Source organism: Equus quagga, chromosome 8, assembly GCF_021613505.1.
Source record: "Equus quagga isolate Etosha38 chromosome 8, UCLA_HA_Equagga_1.0, whole genome shotgun sequence".
Classification (NCBI taxonomy): domain Eukaryota; kingdom Metazoa; phylum Chordata; class Mammalia; order Perissodactyla; family Equidae; genus Equus; species Equus quagga.
This window is the reverse complement of record NC_060274.1, coordinates 66,713,783-66,729,056: the sequence shown is the minus strand read 5'-3', so window position 1 is coordinate 66,729,056 and position 15,274 is coordinate 66,713,783. Positions and strand designations below refer to the sequence as shown.

At 39.7% G+C, this 15,274-nt stretch overlaps 1 protein-coding gene across 9 annotated transcripts in view; it reads left to right on the top strand.

Annotated features, from left to right (window-relative positions):
* ICA1 (islet cell autoantigen 1) overlaps positions 1-15,274 on the top strand; it is a 141,329-nt gene that overhangs the window by 86,766 nt on the left and 39,289 nt on the right. For all 9 annotated transcript variants that reach the window (XM_046670319.1, XM_046670311.1, XM_046670317.1 and 6 more), the window contains one exon: positions 14,595-14,720. In XM_046670319.1, the coding sequence (XP_046526275.1) occupies positions 14,595-14,720 (126 nt within the window). The remainder of the gene's footprint in view (positions 1-14,594; positions 14,721-15,274) is intronic.

Genomic DNA, 15,274 nt, shown 5'->3' with positions numbered 1-15,274 from the left:
ATTAGCCTCAGTGTTCTGGGGAACCAGTGAAGGTGTTCATGCTCCAGTCTGTTCAGATCCTCCTCAATGCCCAGATCCACCACACTTTGGAACTGAAGGGCGGCAAAATGGATCCATAAAGGGAAGGCCTGATCTTTTCACCTATTCACTCTGTTTAGGACCCGCTGCTCAGTGAATAAACAACCCCTCAAACAAGATCATTGCGGGCAAATCAGTCCACCTGTTCATTTATCGGTTGATTTGTGTTTGTGAGTTACAGTTACTTACAGTGAATGATCATCAATAAGCATAATAAAAATATACTGTAATATAAAGTACAAGCAGGTTTAGCTTGGGCAGCCAAGAGACGCAAGCAAATTCTCCAACCTTTCACATGGTACATAAACATGAATAAATGATCAAAAAAAGAGAAATAAAAAGAAAAGGAATAATGACATTTTAAAAACCACAGTAAAGTACAAGAAATATCAGTAAGATAAAAAGCCAGAATTTCAGCCTTTCACTGTCTCCTAAAATGTGTGCTGCTCCGATTAGAGAGAAACTGATAAAGTGGGTGCCCCTGCTCAGTCTTGTGACCCGAGTTAATACTTCCACTAATGACCTGAAAGAGGAAGTGAACCCAGCCTGTTAAGTATTCTGATGACAGAATTGCTTTCTTAAGTTAAAAACAGAAAACAGAAAAAAGACATAAATGTACCAGCTGAGCAAACATTAAGAATGTTGGGGCAGTGTGATAACTAAATTAATCTGAAACGTATCTGCATATTATAAACCACGTGGTTGTGTGTGTATTTATTTCAACTTGCCAAGGGCTTGAAAATAGAAGACCTTGTACTCTTTAATCCTACATGAATGGAGCTATTGCATTGCAAATAATGGTTTGTATTTCAAAACAAGAAGCCGGAATCACAAACTTTTAGCATATTAGAATATTTTTATATAATGAGTTGATTAAGTGCTGATATCCCCATTTTGGGTAATATATAGTCAATCTCCCTTGTTTGAGATTTGCTACCATTGGGAAAGCAAAGTGATTCAGTGAAATGAGTGTGGACTTTCACATCCTGCCCCTCCCCGCCAGTCGAGTAAGCTTGGGCAAGTTACCTAATGGTTCTGAAACCCAGGTTCCTTCTCTGTGAAATAGAAACAAAATTCTGGCGTAGGAGTGTTGTGAGAATCAAAGGAGAGTGTGTGCATGTATGTGGAACACCTAATCAGCAGATGGTGGTGGGAGTGGTGAGAAAGAGGGATGGCCTCTGGGAAAGTCTAACAGTAATTCAGCAAACAGAGAGCCTGTTGTGCCCTGTCGCAGAGCAGTGTACACAATGGGAAAGCAAGGCCTGATTTGTTCACTCATTCTGGTATCCTCTCTTTATCCTTCAGTGTTTTGCATACCTGCTACCTGGAGGCGTGTAGCCTTAGCCTTAGAAAACTGAATCGTGTAGCTTCCACCCTCGTGCAGCTTGTAGTCCAGATGGTGGCTGGGCGTACATGGGAGCAGCTAGCACGTACCATAGTTTTGTGTCATAAGGGTGTTTGCAAAGTGCATTGACTGCAGAGAGGAAGAAGCTGCTAACTCAGCTGAGGAGCATTACAGGAAAAGCTTCTCAGAGGAGAAAACCTTTGAGTGAATACTTAAAAGGTGAGTAAGGGTTACCGTGTGGACAAGAAGGGGAGGGCTTTCCAGGCAGAGGAAACCGGCAGAAGTGTAGAGGTGGGTGTGGCATGGTGTGGCTGGAGAATGGCAGCTCAGTATGCCCGGAGCCTAGGGTGCCTGGGAGGTGATGTGACAGAGGAGGCGCATGGGCCACAGGCAGGCAGGGTAGGGGTCTGGACTTTGGATTTCGTACAAGAGGAGACAACGTCCAACCCAGGCTGGTTCTGGGCTTTCTAAATGGCTGTTTGGTTTTAGGCATGTCATTTTGTACCTCGATTTTTCTCTTCTATAAAAATGAGGATCATTCTGCCTACCTTGAAGAATTGCAGTAAGAAACCGTGGTAAAATACTGCCCTCCATAAGTATTTACTCCTTTTTTTCCTCTCCTCACCCAACTTGGAACACGTGATTAGGTGAAATAAACAAAGGGGAGTTGAAACTCTCTTTCCTGGAAACTCAAAAGAGAGTGGACAGCGGTTTGGGCCCCTACTTCTCCTGAATCATCATGGAGATAATTATTTGATTAAGGTGTTCATCCAGTACAATACTTTATACATTCCGAGGAAATTACCCTGAGGTGTTGTGTCCCGCTCTCCTAGGTGACTTTGCACTCCTCATCAGAACATCATAAACCTGAACTTCTGAAGATCAGAGTAAGGAAGAAATTTGGCATTTCTTTGATTAATATCTGAAAATGAGCATCTGGATGAAGGTCGAATGCCATGTTCCTATAAATGAGTTGAGATTACATCAGCTACATGTGTGCCTTGTCCTGATAACGCAGGCAGGTCTAAAACCCTTGTCTTGAACAGTTTTCATTCATGTTAAGGGAAAGCTAGCAGAAAGATTCAACTTCATAAATTCAGCAGTAATATAGCTGAAAAACCTTAAAATTATCACTGCTTATTTATTATTGCTGAATTGTTAAAGTTCAAAATCCATGTTTAGGAGGAGCTGAAGGAAGATGACAACTAAGTGCTAAGACTAAACACTTCCTTGTTTTTGGCAAAATACTGATTATTAACCATCATAGCTGCATCATTAAACGTGTACAGATTTTTTCCCTTTTTCCTCTGTTTCTCTGACTTCAACTTCCCTCTCCCTAAATCAGCCCCCACCCCCGCCTTTCTCCTTCAGTGAGCTTGTAAGTCAGCCTGACCAGCCCATTCCACCCCCCTCCCCAGTTTGCCCACCATGCCTCACACATTCCTTTCAGCTCTTCCCCCTGCCCCACCTCATTTCGTAGCCGAGGTGCTGAACCTGGCAAGGCCATGAGTTGATCCCTTCTCCCTTTTGTCTCCAAACTGTGGCAGTGCTTTCTCCAATGCCATGTTTAACTACCTCGTACCTCTACTGCCTTGTATCAGTGGAACATGCATCTCCCTCTGGCCTTGTTCTAAAATCTCTCTCATTCTTATTCTTCAGTATCTCTCTCCCTGTATTTAGAGGTAATTCTCTGAAGTGTGATACTAGAACGATGCTGCTAAGGGTGGAAGTGTTTGTTTTCTGCACTATGGAGTGGAAGTTGTCTCTTTTTTTCTTACCATCTTGGGGTAAAATCTTAAGCTACAGTGTGGAGGAGGGGGTGGTAGGGGTGTGCAAACTTTATATCTACATGTAAGTATCATTTAATTCTAACAGACTAGACTAACAGTCTAACAGACTAGACTCATTACAAAAGCGTAAAGAAAAAATGGATATATGAATTTTCTATAGAAACATATTACTAAAACTATTCATATTGTCCTATGTTGATTTTCAAAATATAGGTTTTTTAATCACCCATTGAGTTAGATTAAGAGCATCATTTTATCCATTTGTTAATAAACTTGCATTTTAATAAGGCATGTAAAACAAATGGTAAAAGAAGCATGTAACTAAAGAGATTGACCATAGTTCCTTGAACAAGCCAAGCACAGTGCTGCCTCAGGGCCTTTGCACTTGCTAGTCTCAGGACTCACTTTCTTTATGCTTGGAGTGCTCTTCCCCCTGATATCTGCAAGGTTTTCTTTTTCACTTCCTCCAGCTCTCTGCTCCAAGATCACCTTCTCAGGAAGCTTTTACTAGACTATTCCATTTAAAACAATGCTCTACCACCCCTCCCAAACCCTGCATCAGTATCTTTCCTATGCTGCTTTATTTTCAATATCTAACATATATTTAGATGTATTGATTTTTGTTGTTTACTGTCCAGTTTCACCCATTAGAGTGTAACCGTCATGAAAGAAGGGACTTTGCTTTGTTCCCTCCTTATCCTTACCTAGAACTGTAGGTGCTCAGTAACATTTCTTGGGAGGAAAGAGTGCATTTAAGAAGAATGGTGCCAGGAGAGCTAAAACTTGGGATGACTTGAGGTTTAGGAAATGTTCTGATAACAACAAAACTGTTATGAATATGAAGACAGACCCACTATTGGGAACAGATGGTTTGATATAGTATGTGTTCCTTCTTCATTAATAAGTTTGAATGGTTCAACAAGGAGTAACTTTCCCTCAGCTGCCAGGTCATCCTGAAGTACAGTATAGACTGATAGGAGAGACAGGATAAATGTTTGTTTCTTTGTCAAGATATTGGGTTGGTTCACTGGCATTCTCTACAGGTGCCCAGTGAAGTTTTTTGGTTTTCAGTTAATTCGTTCATTTCTTTGTTTTTCAGTGTCATCATGAACTCTTAGATTTAACTATATTTGACATGTTTCAGTTGTTCACAGTATTACTTTGTTGACACTAGATTGTCTCATCTGTGGCTAATGAGGGCCTCTTCAGGTTGACTCTTGAGTCCTTTTGACATGACCCTGATAGTAGTCTCCCTTGCTTTCTTGTACAACAAAATATATGGGGATCATCTTTCCTGTTCTAGCCCTGGAATCAGCCATTTTGACTAGAAACCCTGGTTCCTTTAAGAGAGGCATGGTAGGGAGAGGCCATGATCTGGCTGCTAGGGGTGCTCGTTGCTTCTGAGTTAGCCATTATTTTTAGACCTTTACTGTGGACAGAGCTAGGAAATGTATTTTTGGATGATTTAATCTTAAAAATGAAAGCAAAGAAAACAACTACTAAGCTCTTATTGTCCTTTCATCTCCATTAAGAGAAGAGGTATAAAACTGGAAAGGATAGAAAGGCGCTCTTAAGGAAAACTTGAAGCTAAATCTATGAAAGGGGCTAATGTGTATTGGTTGTATTTAAATACACTTAGTCACTGGACTTAGATGAATTATGTCCCAGAAAGGCATGTACACAAGCACAGAAATATTGCCAGTAAGCTTTGAGAAATCGGAGATGTCAGAAATAACATAACAAGCAATATTGTCCTATTTTGAAGGAGAATATTAAAAACTCAAAAATTCAATATAGTGGATTACACCTTGATTCTTAATCAAATCTAGAACTGATTACTATGTAAATGGTTTGTAAGGAACCTGGAAAAAATTGGGATTATTCTGAAGCAGAATGGATCCGCTTTAACACCAGACTAACCCCGTTTCCTTATATTGATAATATCTTGTAGGTCTCATATCATTCCCTATAGACAAAATGCAGAACAGTTAGTTTGAGATTGGACTTTTGAAAAAAAAGCAAAACCAAGCTGGATCTAGTCTCAGGACTCACTTTAAATGTAAGATACAGATAGGTTAAGAGTAAAAGGATAGATTAGTACATAGCCTGCAAATCCTAACCAAAAGAAATATGAAGTGCCTATATTAATATTAGACAAAAGAGACTTCAGAACAAGGACTGTTACTAGAAATAAATATAATCTTGACTAAATGTGGTTACCAGAGGAATGGAGGTCAATTTAAAATGAGTCATTGTAATTCGCTATGTGAATAGACCAAAAACAAACCATATGATCATCTCAATTGATCCAGAGAAAGCGTTTGATAAAAATCCAGTATCCATTTCAGATAAAAATTCTCAGCAAACTAGGAGTAGAAGAGAGCACCTTCGATCTGATAATGTGCATATATGAAAAATGTACAGCTGATTATGCTTAATCATGAAAGACTAAACACTTCCCCACTAAGATTGGGAACAAGACAGTTATGTTTGCTCACACCAACTTCTATTCAGCATTATCCTAGACAGTACAATAGGGCAAGAAAAGTGGATAAAGACATACCAGTTGGAAAGGAAGAAGGAAAGCTGTCTGTATTCTCAGACATGATACATATGTACTCAGATCGATCTACATAGATATATAGACAGAAAATCCTAAGGAATCTCCAAAAAAACTTTTAAAAACTAATAATTGAATTTAGCAAGGTCATAGGATACAAGATCAGTTTATAGAAATTAATTATATTTCTAGTAATGACCAATTGGAACTTGAAATTTATAAAAATTACAACTACAATAACATCAAAAATCTGAAATACCTTCCAACAAATTTAACAAAACGTGTACAAAACCTGTGCGCTAAAATCTACAAAACAAAATACTAAGAGAATTTTATAAAGACCCAATAAATGGAAAGATATACCACGTTCATCAGTCTGAAGATATTGTTAAGATGTCAATTCTCAGTAATTCTGTAGCTTTAGTGCAATCCTAATCAACATCCTGAAGGCTTTTTTGACCAAATGGACAAGCTGGCCCTAAGGTATGTATAGAAATATGAAGAAGCTGGAGTAACGAAAACAATTTCAAAAAAGAAAAAAATCTAGCACTTATCCTACCTGGCTTAAAGACTCATGATAAAGCTACAGTAATCAAGACAGTGTGCTATTGGTATAAGGATAGACATGTAAATCCAAATATTAGAATAGAAAGTCCAGAAATAGAGCCCCTCATAGAATGGCTTGATTTTCACCAAAAGTACTGAAGAAATACAATGGGCAATTTGATAGTTTTTCAACACATGGTGCTGGAACAAATGGATATCCACATGTGAGAAAAACAAATACCTAACACAATACACAGAAATTAACTTGAAATGGATCATAGATCTACATGTAATAGCTAAAAATATAAGATTTCTAGAAGGAAAAGCACAGAAGGAAATATTTGTGACCTTGGGTTAGAGAGAGGTTTGGAAAGGCACAAAACCCAGGAACTATAAAAGAAAAACTTGGTAAATTTGATGTCATCAAAATTAAAAACTTTCTCTCTTCAAAAGGCACTATTAAGAAAATAAAAGGCAAGCTTCAGACTTGAGGAAATGTTTTCAAACTTATGTTTGATAATGGGTTTATATTCAGAATATATAAAGAACTCATAACTCAGTAATAAAAAGACAAACCTAATTTTTAAATTAGGGAAAAGATTTGAATAAGCACATTACTAAAGATATGTAAGTGGCAAATAAGACATAAAAAGAATTTCAGCATCTTTATTCATTAGAGAAATGCAAATTAAAATCATAATTACTATGACTACACATCCACTACAATGGCTAGAACTTAACAGACTGAAAATACCAAGTGTTAATGAGGATATGGAGCAAATGGAACTTGGATTCATTGTTGGTGGAAATGCAAATTTATATAGTTACTTTGGAAAACAGTTTGGCAGTTTCTTGTAAAATTAAACACACAGTTACTATATGATCCAGCAATCCTACTCCTAGATATTGGCCCAAGGGAAGTGAAAAACATGTCTACACAAAGATTTGTGCTCAAATGTTTGTAACAGTTTTATTCAAAATAGCTAAAAATTTGGAAACAACCCAAATCAATATACAAGTTGCATGTATCCATACAATTAAATACTGCTCAGAAATAAGAAAGAACACACTGCTAATATATGCAACCACGTCATTCTCAAAGGGATTATGCTGAGTGAAAGGATCCAGACACAACGAAGACTGGACTACATTATATTATTCCATTGATATGAAACTCCAGAAAAGTCAAATCTAATCGATAGTGATGCAGAGCAGATTGATGGGTGGCAGGGCTGGGACCTGAGGGGAGGAATTGACTGCAATGGGAATTTTTAGGAGTGATAAAAATGATCAATATCATGATTCTGGTGGTAGTTCCATGATTGTATACATTTGTCCAGAGCTCATAGAATTGTGTACATAAAATTAAATTGTGCCTCATAAATAAACTGATTGAAAGTGATGATGATGAGGGGCTGGCCCCGTGGCCGAGTGGTTAAGTTCGCGCGCTCTGCTGCAGGCGGCCCAGTGTTTCATTGGTTCGAATCCTGGGCGCGGACGTGGCACTGCTCATCAAACCACGCTGAGGCAGCGTCCCACATGCCACAACTAGAAGGACCCACAACGAAGAATATACAACTATGTACTGGGGGGCTTTGGGGAGAAAAAGGAAAAAAATAAAATCTTAAAAAAAAAATAAGTGATGATGATGATAATGGTCATGGTAGTGGTAGTGGTGGCATCAGCTTCTAGGTACAGATTGAAGAAATATCCACCATCTCTGCATTTGTTTTTTCTAGAAAACAGGAAATCCACTGACCACAGTGTACCTCAGGGAATTTGATGGGCTTATTTCTTTCCACTTTGTTGGGGAGCTTGAGCTAAAGAACCTTAGCAAGATTTCTGATAATAGAAGCTCTCTTCAGGATGTGGCTTTGGGTCTCCCAATGTCTACATCTAAATTGATAAGGCCAACAAATAAGTGTTGACCAGTGGTCGCTACACCTTGTGAACCTGTCTCAGACTTGGAACACGGTGAGTTACATGATCAATAGTAGATCAGTGACCCTGTGACCTCAGGTTTTGTGTAAAGAGCATAAATTATAGAACCAAGTAAACCTGAGTTTGAATTTAATTTCTATATTAGATAAATACCTATGTCTTGATTTCTTCTTTTGTAAAACAGAGATTTCCCCCTTAAAAATTTTATGGCATATAATAGATGGTATATGATATATGGGAAGGGTTAACTGTTCAAATAAATTTTGGAAACACTGGAATAATCAAAGTTTAAAAGGGGTTGTTATCCTAGAACTTCTTAAAGCCTTTCATTGAATTTCCAAGAAGGCAGAAGTGAGCATCCTCTATTAGTACTCTCTTGGTTCCACATAACAGAAACTGATCTTGAATTCATTGAGGCAAAGGGAGGAGTTAATTAGAAATCCCCTGTAAGCATAGGAAGGGCATCAGGCTCCAGGAATTAGGGTGCTATCAGGACTCTCTCTGTGTCTCTCTTTTACGTTTTTCTCTGTATGTCACCTTTATTCTGACTAGTTTCCTTTCCACCACAGGAAATTCAAACGCCAGGACTGCCTGCCCCTCATGCTTTAGCCACTAGAAAAGGATTGAGACTTCTCTCTGGTTCCAAGTTCAGTAATCAGTAATCTTAAGGAAGAGTTCTGATTCATTCAGCTTGAACCAAGTGCCTTTCCCTGAATCAGCCAATCTTGGTACCTTGTGATTGACTCGACTTGGGTTAAAATGCCCATCCCTGGGCCAGTCAGTGGGAGTGGAGGGGTGGCCTATAAAAGAGCATTCCAGCCCCCATTTAAACCACCTTATTAGTATAAAGTGAAGGAACATTTTTCAAAATGGAGTGCGGGTTTGTTGAGACCTAAGGTTTCTTCAGACCTAAGCCTACACTTGGCTACCCACATACATACGTAGAGCACACACAGTCACCTACACACACTTCTGTGCAGAATACGATGTCAAAATTGCTCCCACCATCAATAGATAGGTATATGATAAATCAAATACAGTCAAGTGATTCAGCAAGGTGCCTATCTGACCCTCAAGAGGTCTTTGTTCATTGGCCTCAGAAAAAAGATGTTTTAATGAAGCCACATCTGACCTTCTGCTTTCCAAGTGATGAGCTAGACTCTCTCTTGTGGCACCTTACTAAAGCTCAAAGAAGTAATTGATATATTCTCTGATCGTAAATTGTTTTCCCTGGGTGAAGGATGCTGCCTCCGAGGAAGATAGGGATGAACAAATCATGTTAATGAAGGAGGCGTATTGAGAGCTGGTTAGGAAAGAAACCAGGAAGTCTGATGTGGTCTGAGGTGTCCATGAGAAGTTGATATGAGTAGAATCATCTGGTGGAAAAGGCAAGTTCAACACTGGGTTTGGGGTGGTTAGATACACAGGAGTCATCCTCCACACCCCCGACATCTAATCCCTCACCAGATGCTGTCTGTTTTACCTCCTAAATATTTCTTGAATCAGAGCACTTTTTTCCATATCCAGCATCAATACCCAAGTCTAAAGCTACTATCATCTCTCCCCTTGACTCTAGATATGTTCTCATCTACTCTCATCTCTCTTGTCCAACCCATCCCCACACCATAGTGAGTGATCTTGCCAAACTAAGATCCTATCTCTTTCAAGTTTGAAGGCCTCCGATGTTTTTCCACTGCTTCTATGATGAAAATTAAAATCCTGAGCATGCCTACAAAGCCCGTGCCCCAGGATGTGTCCCAACCTACCTCTCTTGTCTCCTCTCATAAAACCCTCCTGCTTGATCTCAGCAACCCAGCTACACTGGCCTTCAGGGATCTGCCTTATTGCCCTCCACCCCAGGGCCTTTGTACATGCTCCTCTCTCTGCTGGAGTATTCTCCTTATATAGTTAATCATGTTCAGTTCTTCAGAATAGAGCTTGAGCACTGCTTCCTTGGAGAACATCCTCTTGGATTCCTTGGTAAATCATTGTTTTAGGACTGTGAATTTCCTTCTGACCACCTCACTCAGTTTGTAGTCATGCCCTCACTGATGTGGAAATGCTGGCTGGACTGTCAGCTCTATGAGGACAGAGACCACCTTCATTTAACTTACTGCTACCAGCACGTAGAAGATACTCAGTAAATATTTGCTGAACATGTAGTTGGAGGGAGGGAGACAGCCATTTCCTGAAAGAAAGTGTAAAGGTAAGACTGGGATTGTAGTTTTGCTTTATTTTATTTTTAAAGGAAAGAAAACACTTTAAAAAAAAATATGTAAGTATTCTCAAATTATTTGGTTCTGGAATAATCTGAAGACCTTTCTCACTGGATGGGGAAGCCAGATTGAACAAAGAGGAGAAACAGCTTTGGCGTCACCAGATGTAGTTCAAGTTGGGGCTAAGAGGTAGAAGTTCAGGTTAGAGGAGCAAGTAGAGAGAAGTGCCCTGGGAGTTTTGGCAGTCCAGACATTGCTCCTTTCTCTGATAAATTGAATTTCTGCAGCCTGGGGAAGCAGGACTCACGCTAAAGAGGGTCTGCTATGCGTGATCAGATTCTAGACCTTGGAGAATAAGAGGGGAATGGTGGGGCACCAGAAATAAAATTAAGAAACAAACAAAGGGTACATTTATTTAACTGAAGTTTTTTTGAAGAACCTTGAAAACCACAGGAGCTCCTCAAGATGTTTATGTAATTGAGTACAATTTATCCGGAATTGAATAATAATCAAAACATTTTTTATTTAAGTGCATCTGGAGGCATATGAAATTGCTCTCTTGATGGGGGCCTATGCTTGATGGTGTCCTTGGTGTTTTGTCCTCGGGCTGCAGACTGGAAATGTGTTTCAGAGAGCAGACATGGAGCACAAAATATTAAATGAACTTCACTGTCTTCAAAGTGCCCAACAGTGTAACATCCTCCTTGTTTGGCAAGGAAAAGGCTCAACATTTGGAAACTCAGCAGTGCATTAAGTATTTTAATAATCATTGTTGACACACAAAGCATATGGCCTTTCAGAACTCACTGGGTCAAGTGTTGAAGTCTTCTTCTAGGTTTCTAAAATTACTTTACAAAATTCAAGCACAATTAAATTAGGGCACATTTCAAAGTATATTAATTCTTGAGCTTTGTGTTACAAGCAAGTGAAATAAGTTTTCTCCTAGGATAAAAGAATATCCATGAGTAACTAAGTATGCTAATATAAAGGAAAAAACAAAATTCACATCCCGGCAAAAAAATTAATTTGCATTTAATTAGAAAATCTAGAACTTCCCCATAAGCCAGTCTTGTGGATACCTTGTATTTCCTATGTACTCCTTTTCACACTGAGACCCACCTCAGATATCCTCCTATCTCAGAAGCCTTCATTGTCCACCTCCTTACTGTGTGTATCAGTTATCTATGGCCACAATAATGCTGTGAAATAAGCAGCTCTAACACTCAGTGACTTAAAACAATAAGCATTTCTTCTTGCTCTTATGTCAGTGGGTTAACAGAGCAATTCTGGTCTCTGCTGGGCTCACCCATGAGTCTGCGTAGCTGGGAGGGGCTCTGCTGATCATGGCTGGTCTCTCTCACGTGTCTGGGGGTCATCTGGCCAAAGGCTGATCTATTGGGACAACCGGGCTCTCCTTCTCATGTCTCTTGCATGCACAAGCCTCTCCTACCCCTCCAGCTGGCAGCCCAGGCATGTTGTCAGGTTGGCCTGGGCATATTCTCATGGCCATCTCGGAGCAGCAAGAGAGGAAGTGGAAGCATGCTGGCATTTTTTCTCAAGCTTGCGGTTTCGTCACATTTGTTAACATTCACTTTGACCAAAGCAAGTCACATGGCCAAAGCCCAGAGTCAGAGTGGGAGGAGGCTAGTACAAAGTTACAGGGCAAAGGGTGGGGATATTGGGAGGGGCCAGTAGTTGGGCCTTTCCTATCATCCACCTGCACCCCTGCCCTACCCCACCCCCAGCATTAATCACTCCCTTATCTGTGCTACCTCTGTTCCTCACTCTTAGTTCTACTGTTGTACTTTTCCCGTTGTATTATAATATAGTTGCCAACTGGTCAGTCTTCTCTAAAGGATTAGAGGGTCTTTATGCCTATGTGCATTCATTCACAAGTATTTATTGACCACCTGCTTTGTGTCTTATTCCTTTACAGATACCCCAGTGCCTAGCACTGGTCCTGACACATGATAGGCGCTCACTAAGTATGTGTTGAATGAATGCATATGGGGAATCCTACAGCCATATTAATCGCCTTCTCCTTCAGAAGAAAAGGGTGAGGACAGATGCCTCTCAGGATCCCAGTTGAAGAGGTCTTCCTGGCCCAAGCAACTGATGAACCAAGGGGGACCAGCAGTGAGGATCTCAGCTGCTTAAACATCTTTCCCTCCACACTCTCCCACTGCTCCCCTCTGGAACTCAGGTTTTCTTTTTTGTGTCTCCATAGTCCTCTCAAAAGAAAATCAGTGATACTTAACTCATCCGAAACTCTTTACAGTCTGAGCTCCCAAGTAGCTTTAGCTAGAGTCTCTCCACTCTGCAGTGGGGAATGATCGAGCTCCAGGATTTGTCTAAGCTCATGATGTGGTCAGTTTGAGAGGAGCTAGATGATGTCCATCCTCTGGTTTTCCTGGTTCTGTGGACCAAGAATACGGAGGAATTCTTAGGAAATGTTTTATACAGCTATAAACACAAGACCCTATTCGTAGAGGGTATTAATTCTGTCGCTGTGGTGTTAAAGTGTACTGCCTCATTATTTTCCAATTCCATAGAATCTACCAGGAAAACTTCTTTTTCTGGGGAGAAGCATAATTTTGAGCTTTTTGATTTTCCAGTGAGCAGTAAGTTGCTTCAGCAGCAGGATAGCAGGACTTTGGAGTCAGGCAGGCTAAACCAGAATGCCAGCTCTATGAATTGGTTACTTCCCTAGATGAAGCCTCTTACCTCAGCAGTCAGATTGGGTAATAACAGAGGCTAAGAGAGAATAACGCTGGCATGTGGTGAGTGAATTGTATTAATGGTTCAATTGTATAAGTTGTATCTATTGTGAATTGTATCTATTGTTAAATTGTTTCCATTGTTAAATTGTTGCAAATGGTATCAATTATTATTATTATATAATACCCTATAATTTTATAAGCTGTGAATATAAATTAATATTATTAGTGGTAAAAATTGAGATATTTTATATCAACTAATTTTCATGCTTCTTTTTATTAGAAAATAAAATCATCACTTCTAAAACTACTTTAAAGGTTATACTTTAAAATAGCCCTCAGGTACTTTACCTTTTGAAATGACCTGGAAAATTTCTTCATCCAGTCACCAAATATTTATTCAGCACCTGCTTTGTATCAGGTTGCCAGGTACCGATCATATAATGCTGATCAAGGCAGACATCGTCCTTACCCCCCTGGTGTCCTGTGATAACAGAACTATCGTTAATGAGTCAGCATTACTCTCAACTCAGTTACCTATCTGGTAACTAGAATTGCATGAGTTACCTGAGATAAGTTAATATTTGGTTAGTTTTCCCTGGTTAAAATATGATGCTGTGATGCTTCAGATTGGAGGAAGGAGAAATTTCGACTTCACCATTTCTAATGTAGCTGTATTAAATTTTATCATCAAATAATGCATAGAATAGATATTTCTGAGTCTTTTCTTGACTTCACTCCATCCCTGAATTACTCTATGGCTCAGGGATGGATGAAAGATTACTTGTGTACATACTCAATAACAAAAAGTTGAAAGTTTATTAGTGGGGATAGGTTTTTAAGCTGTGTCACAATTCCCTTATGTGGTACCCTAGACTGGATCTTGGAACAGAAAAAAGAACATTAGTGGAAAAGCTGATGAAATCCAAACAATGTCTGTTGTTTAGATAATAGGATTGTATCAGTGTTAATTTCTTATTTTTCACAAAGGTACTGTGTTATGTAAGGTGTTAACATGAGGGGAAGTGGAATGAAGAGTATACAGATAGTCAGCTTCAAAAAACTATAGGAAGACAAAAGGGCAAAGTTAGTCCCTTGCCACCCTGCATGTTTCCAGACTTCTCCCCACCGTGGTTAGTGGGAGGAAAGGAATTTTAACATTTGACTAAGAAAAATGTAGTTAGGATGGTAAGTGTGTTGTAAGATCATGATATGCAGTATTGTCATTTAGGTCCTTTGGAGGTGAACAAGGGATGGTGTAGGATCTTCTCACTTGTCTGGAGTTTTCAAAGGTGTTTTCTTATATGAAAGCAAGAAACCCACCTGTTGGTCTTTTCTCACTGGCAATTTTTAGCTACTTAAGAGTTTGAGTGGTTCAGAGATTCCCTTTTGCTTTCATAGGTACAAACACAGGTACGCCTTGCCAAAAAAAGCTTTGACAAATTGAAGATGGATGTGTGTCAAAAAGTGGATCTTCTTGGAGCAAGCAGATGCAATCTCTTATCTCATATGCTAGCAACATACCAGGTAACAAAGCGATGTTTGTTACAAGGAACCAAGAATGTTAATGACATTTAGATAACAGAAAAATGGTGTTTGAGCTAAAAGTATGGCGTATGCATTATTTATGAAGTTAGGAATGCCTTTCTCATAATTTTCTTCCCGCATCTCTTCCTTCTAGAAGTAGGCTAGAGTTTAATCAACCCGAATATTAGGTATGCCCTGTACACCCACTCTAGTATCCCACTTCCCTGCAGTCACTGCGGTGGTTCTTTCTGCCTCCTCGAGTGCCTTTCCTCTGTCTGAGGCTGTCCAAATTCCACTGTTTGATGTACCAGAATGAGTGTCACAGTCTTCAGAAAGCCTCCTCTGAACTCACTTAGCACGGTTGCCTGTACTTCTCCTGGCACAGTGTCACTCACTCATCAGGTTGTCCTAATTTAGTGAACTTGTGTTTGTCTCCTCATAGCCTCTGAGTCCCTTCAGGCTGGCAGTGTCTCCATCCACAGTACTATTGAGCACCAACTGAGTGTGGGAGGCCAAACTCCGGGTGTGATAAAGAATATAAAAATTAATAAACC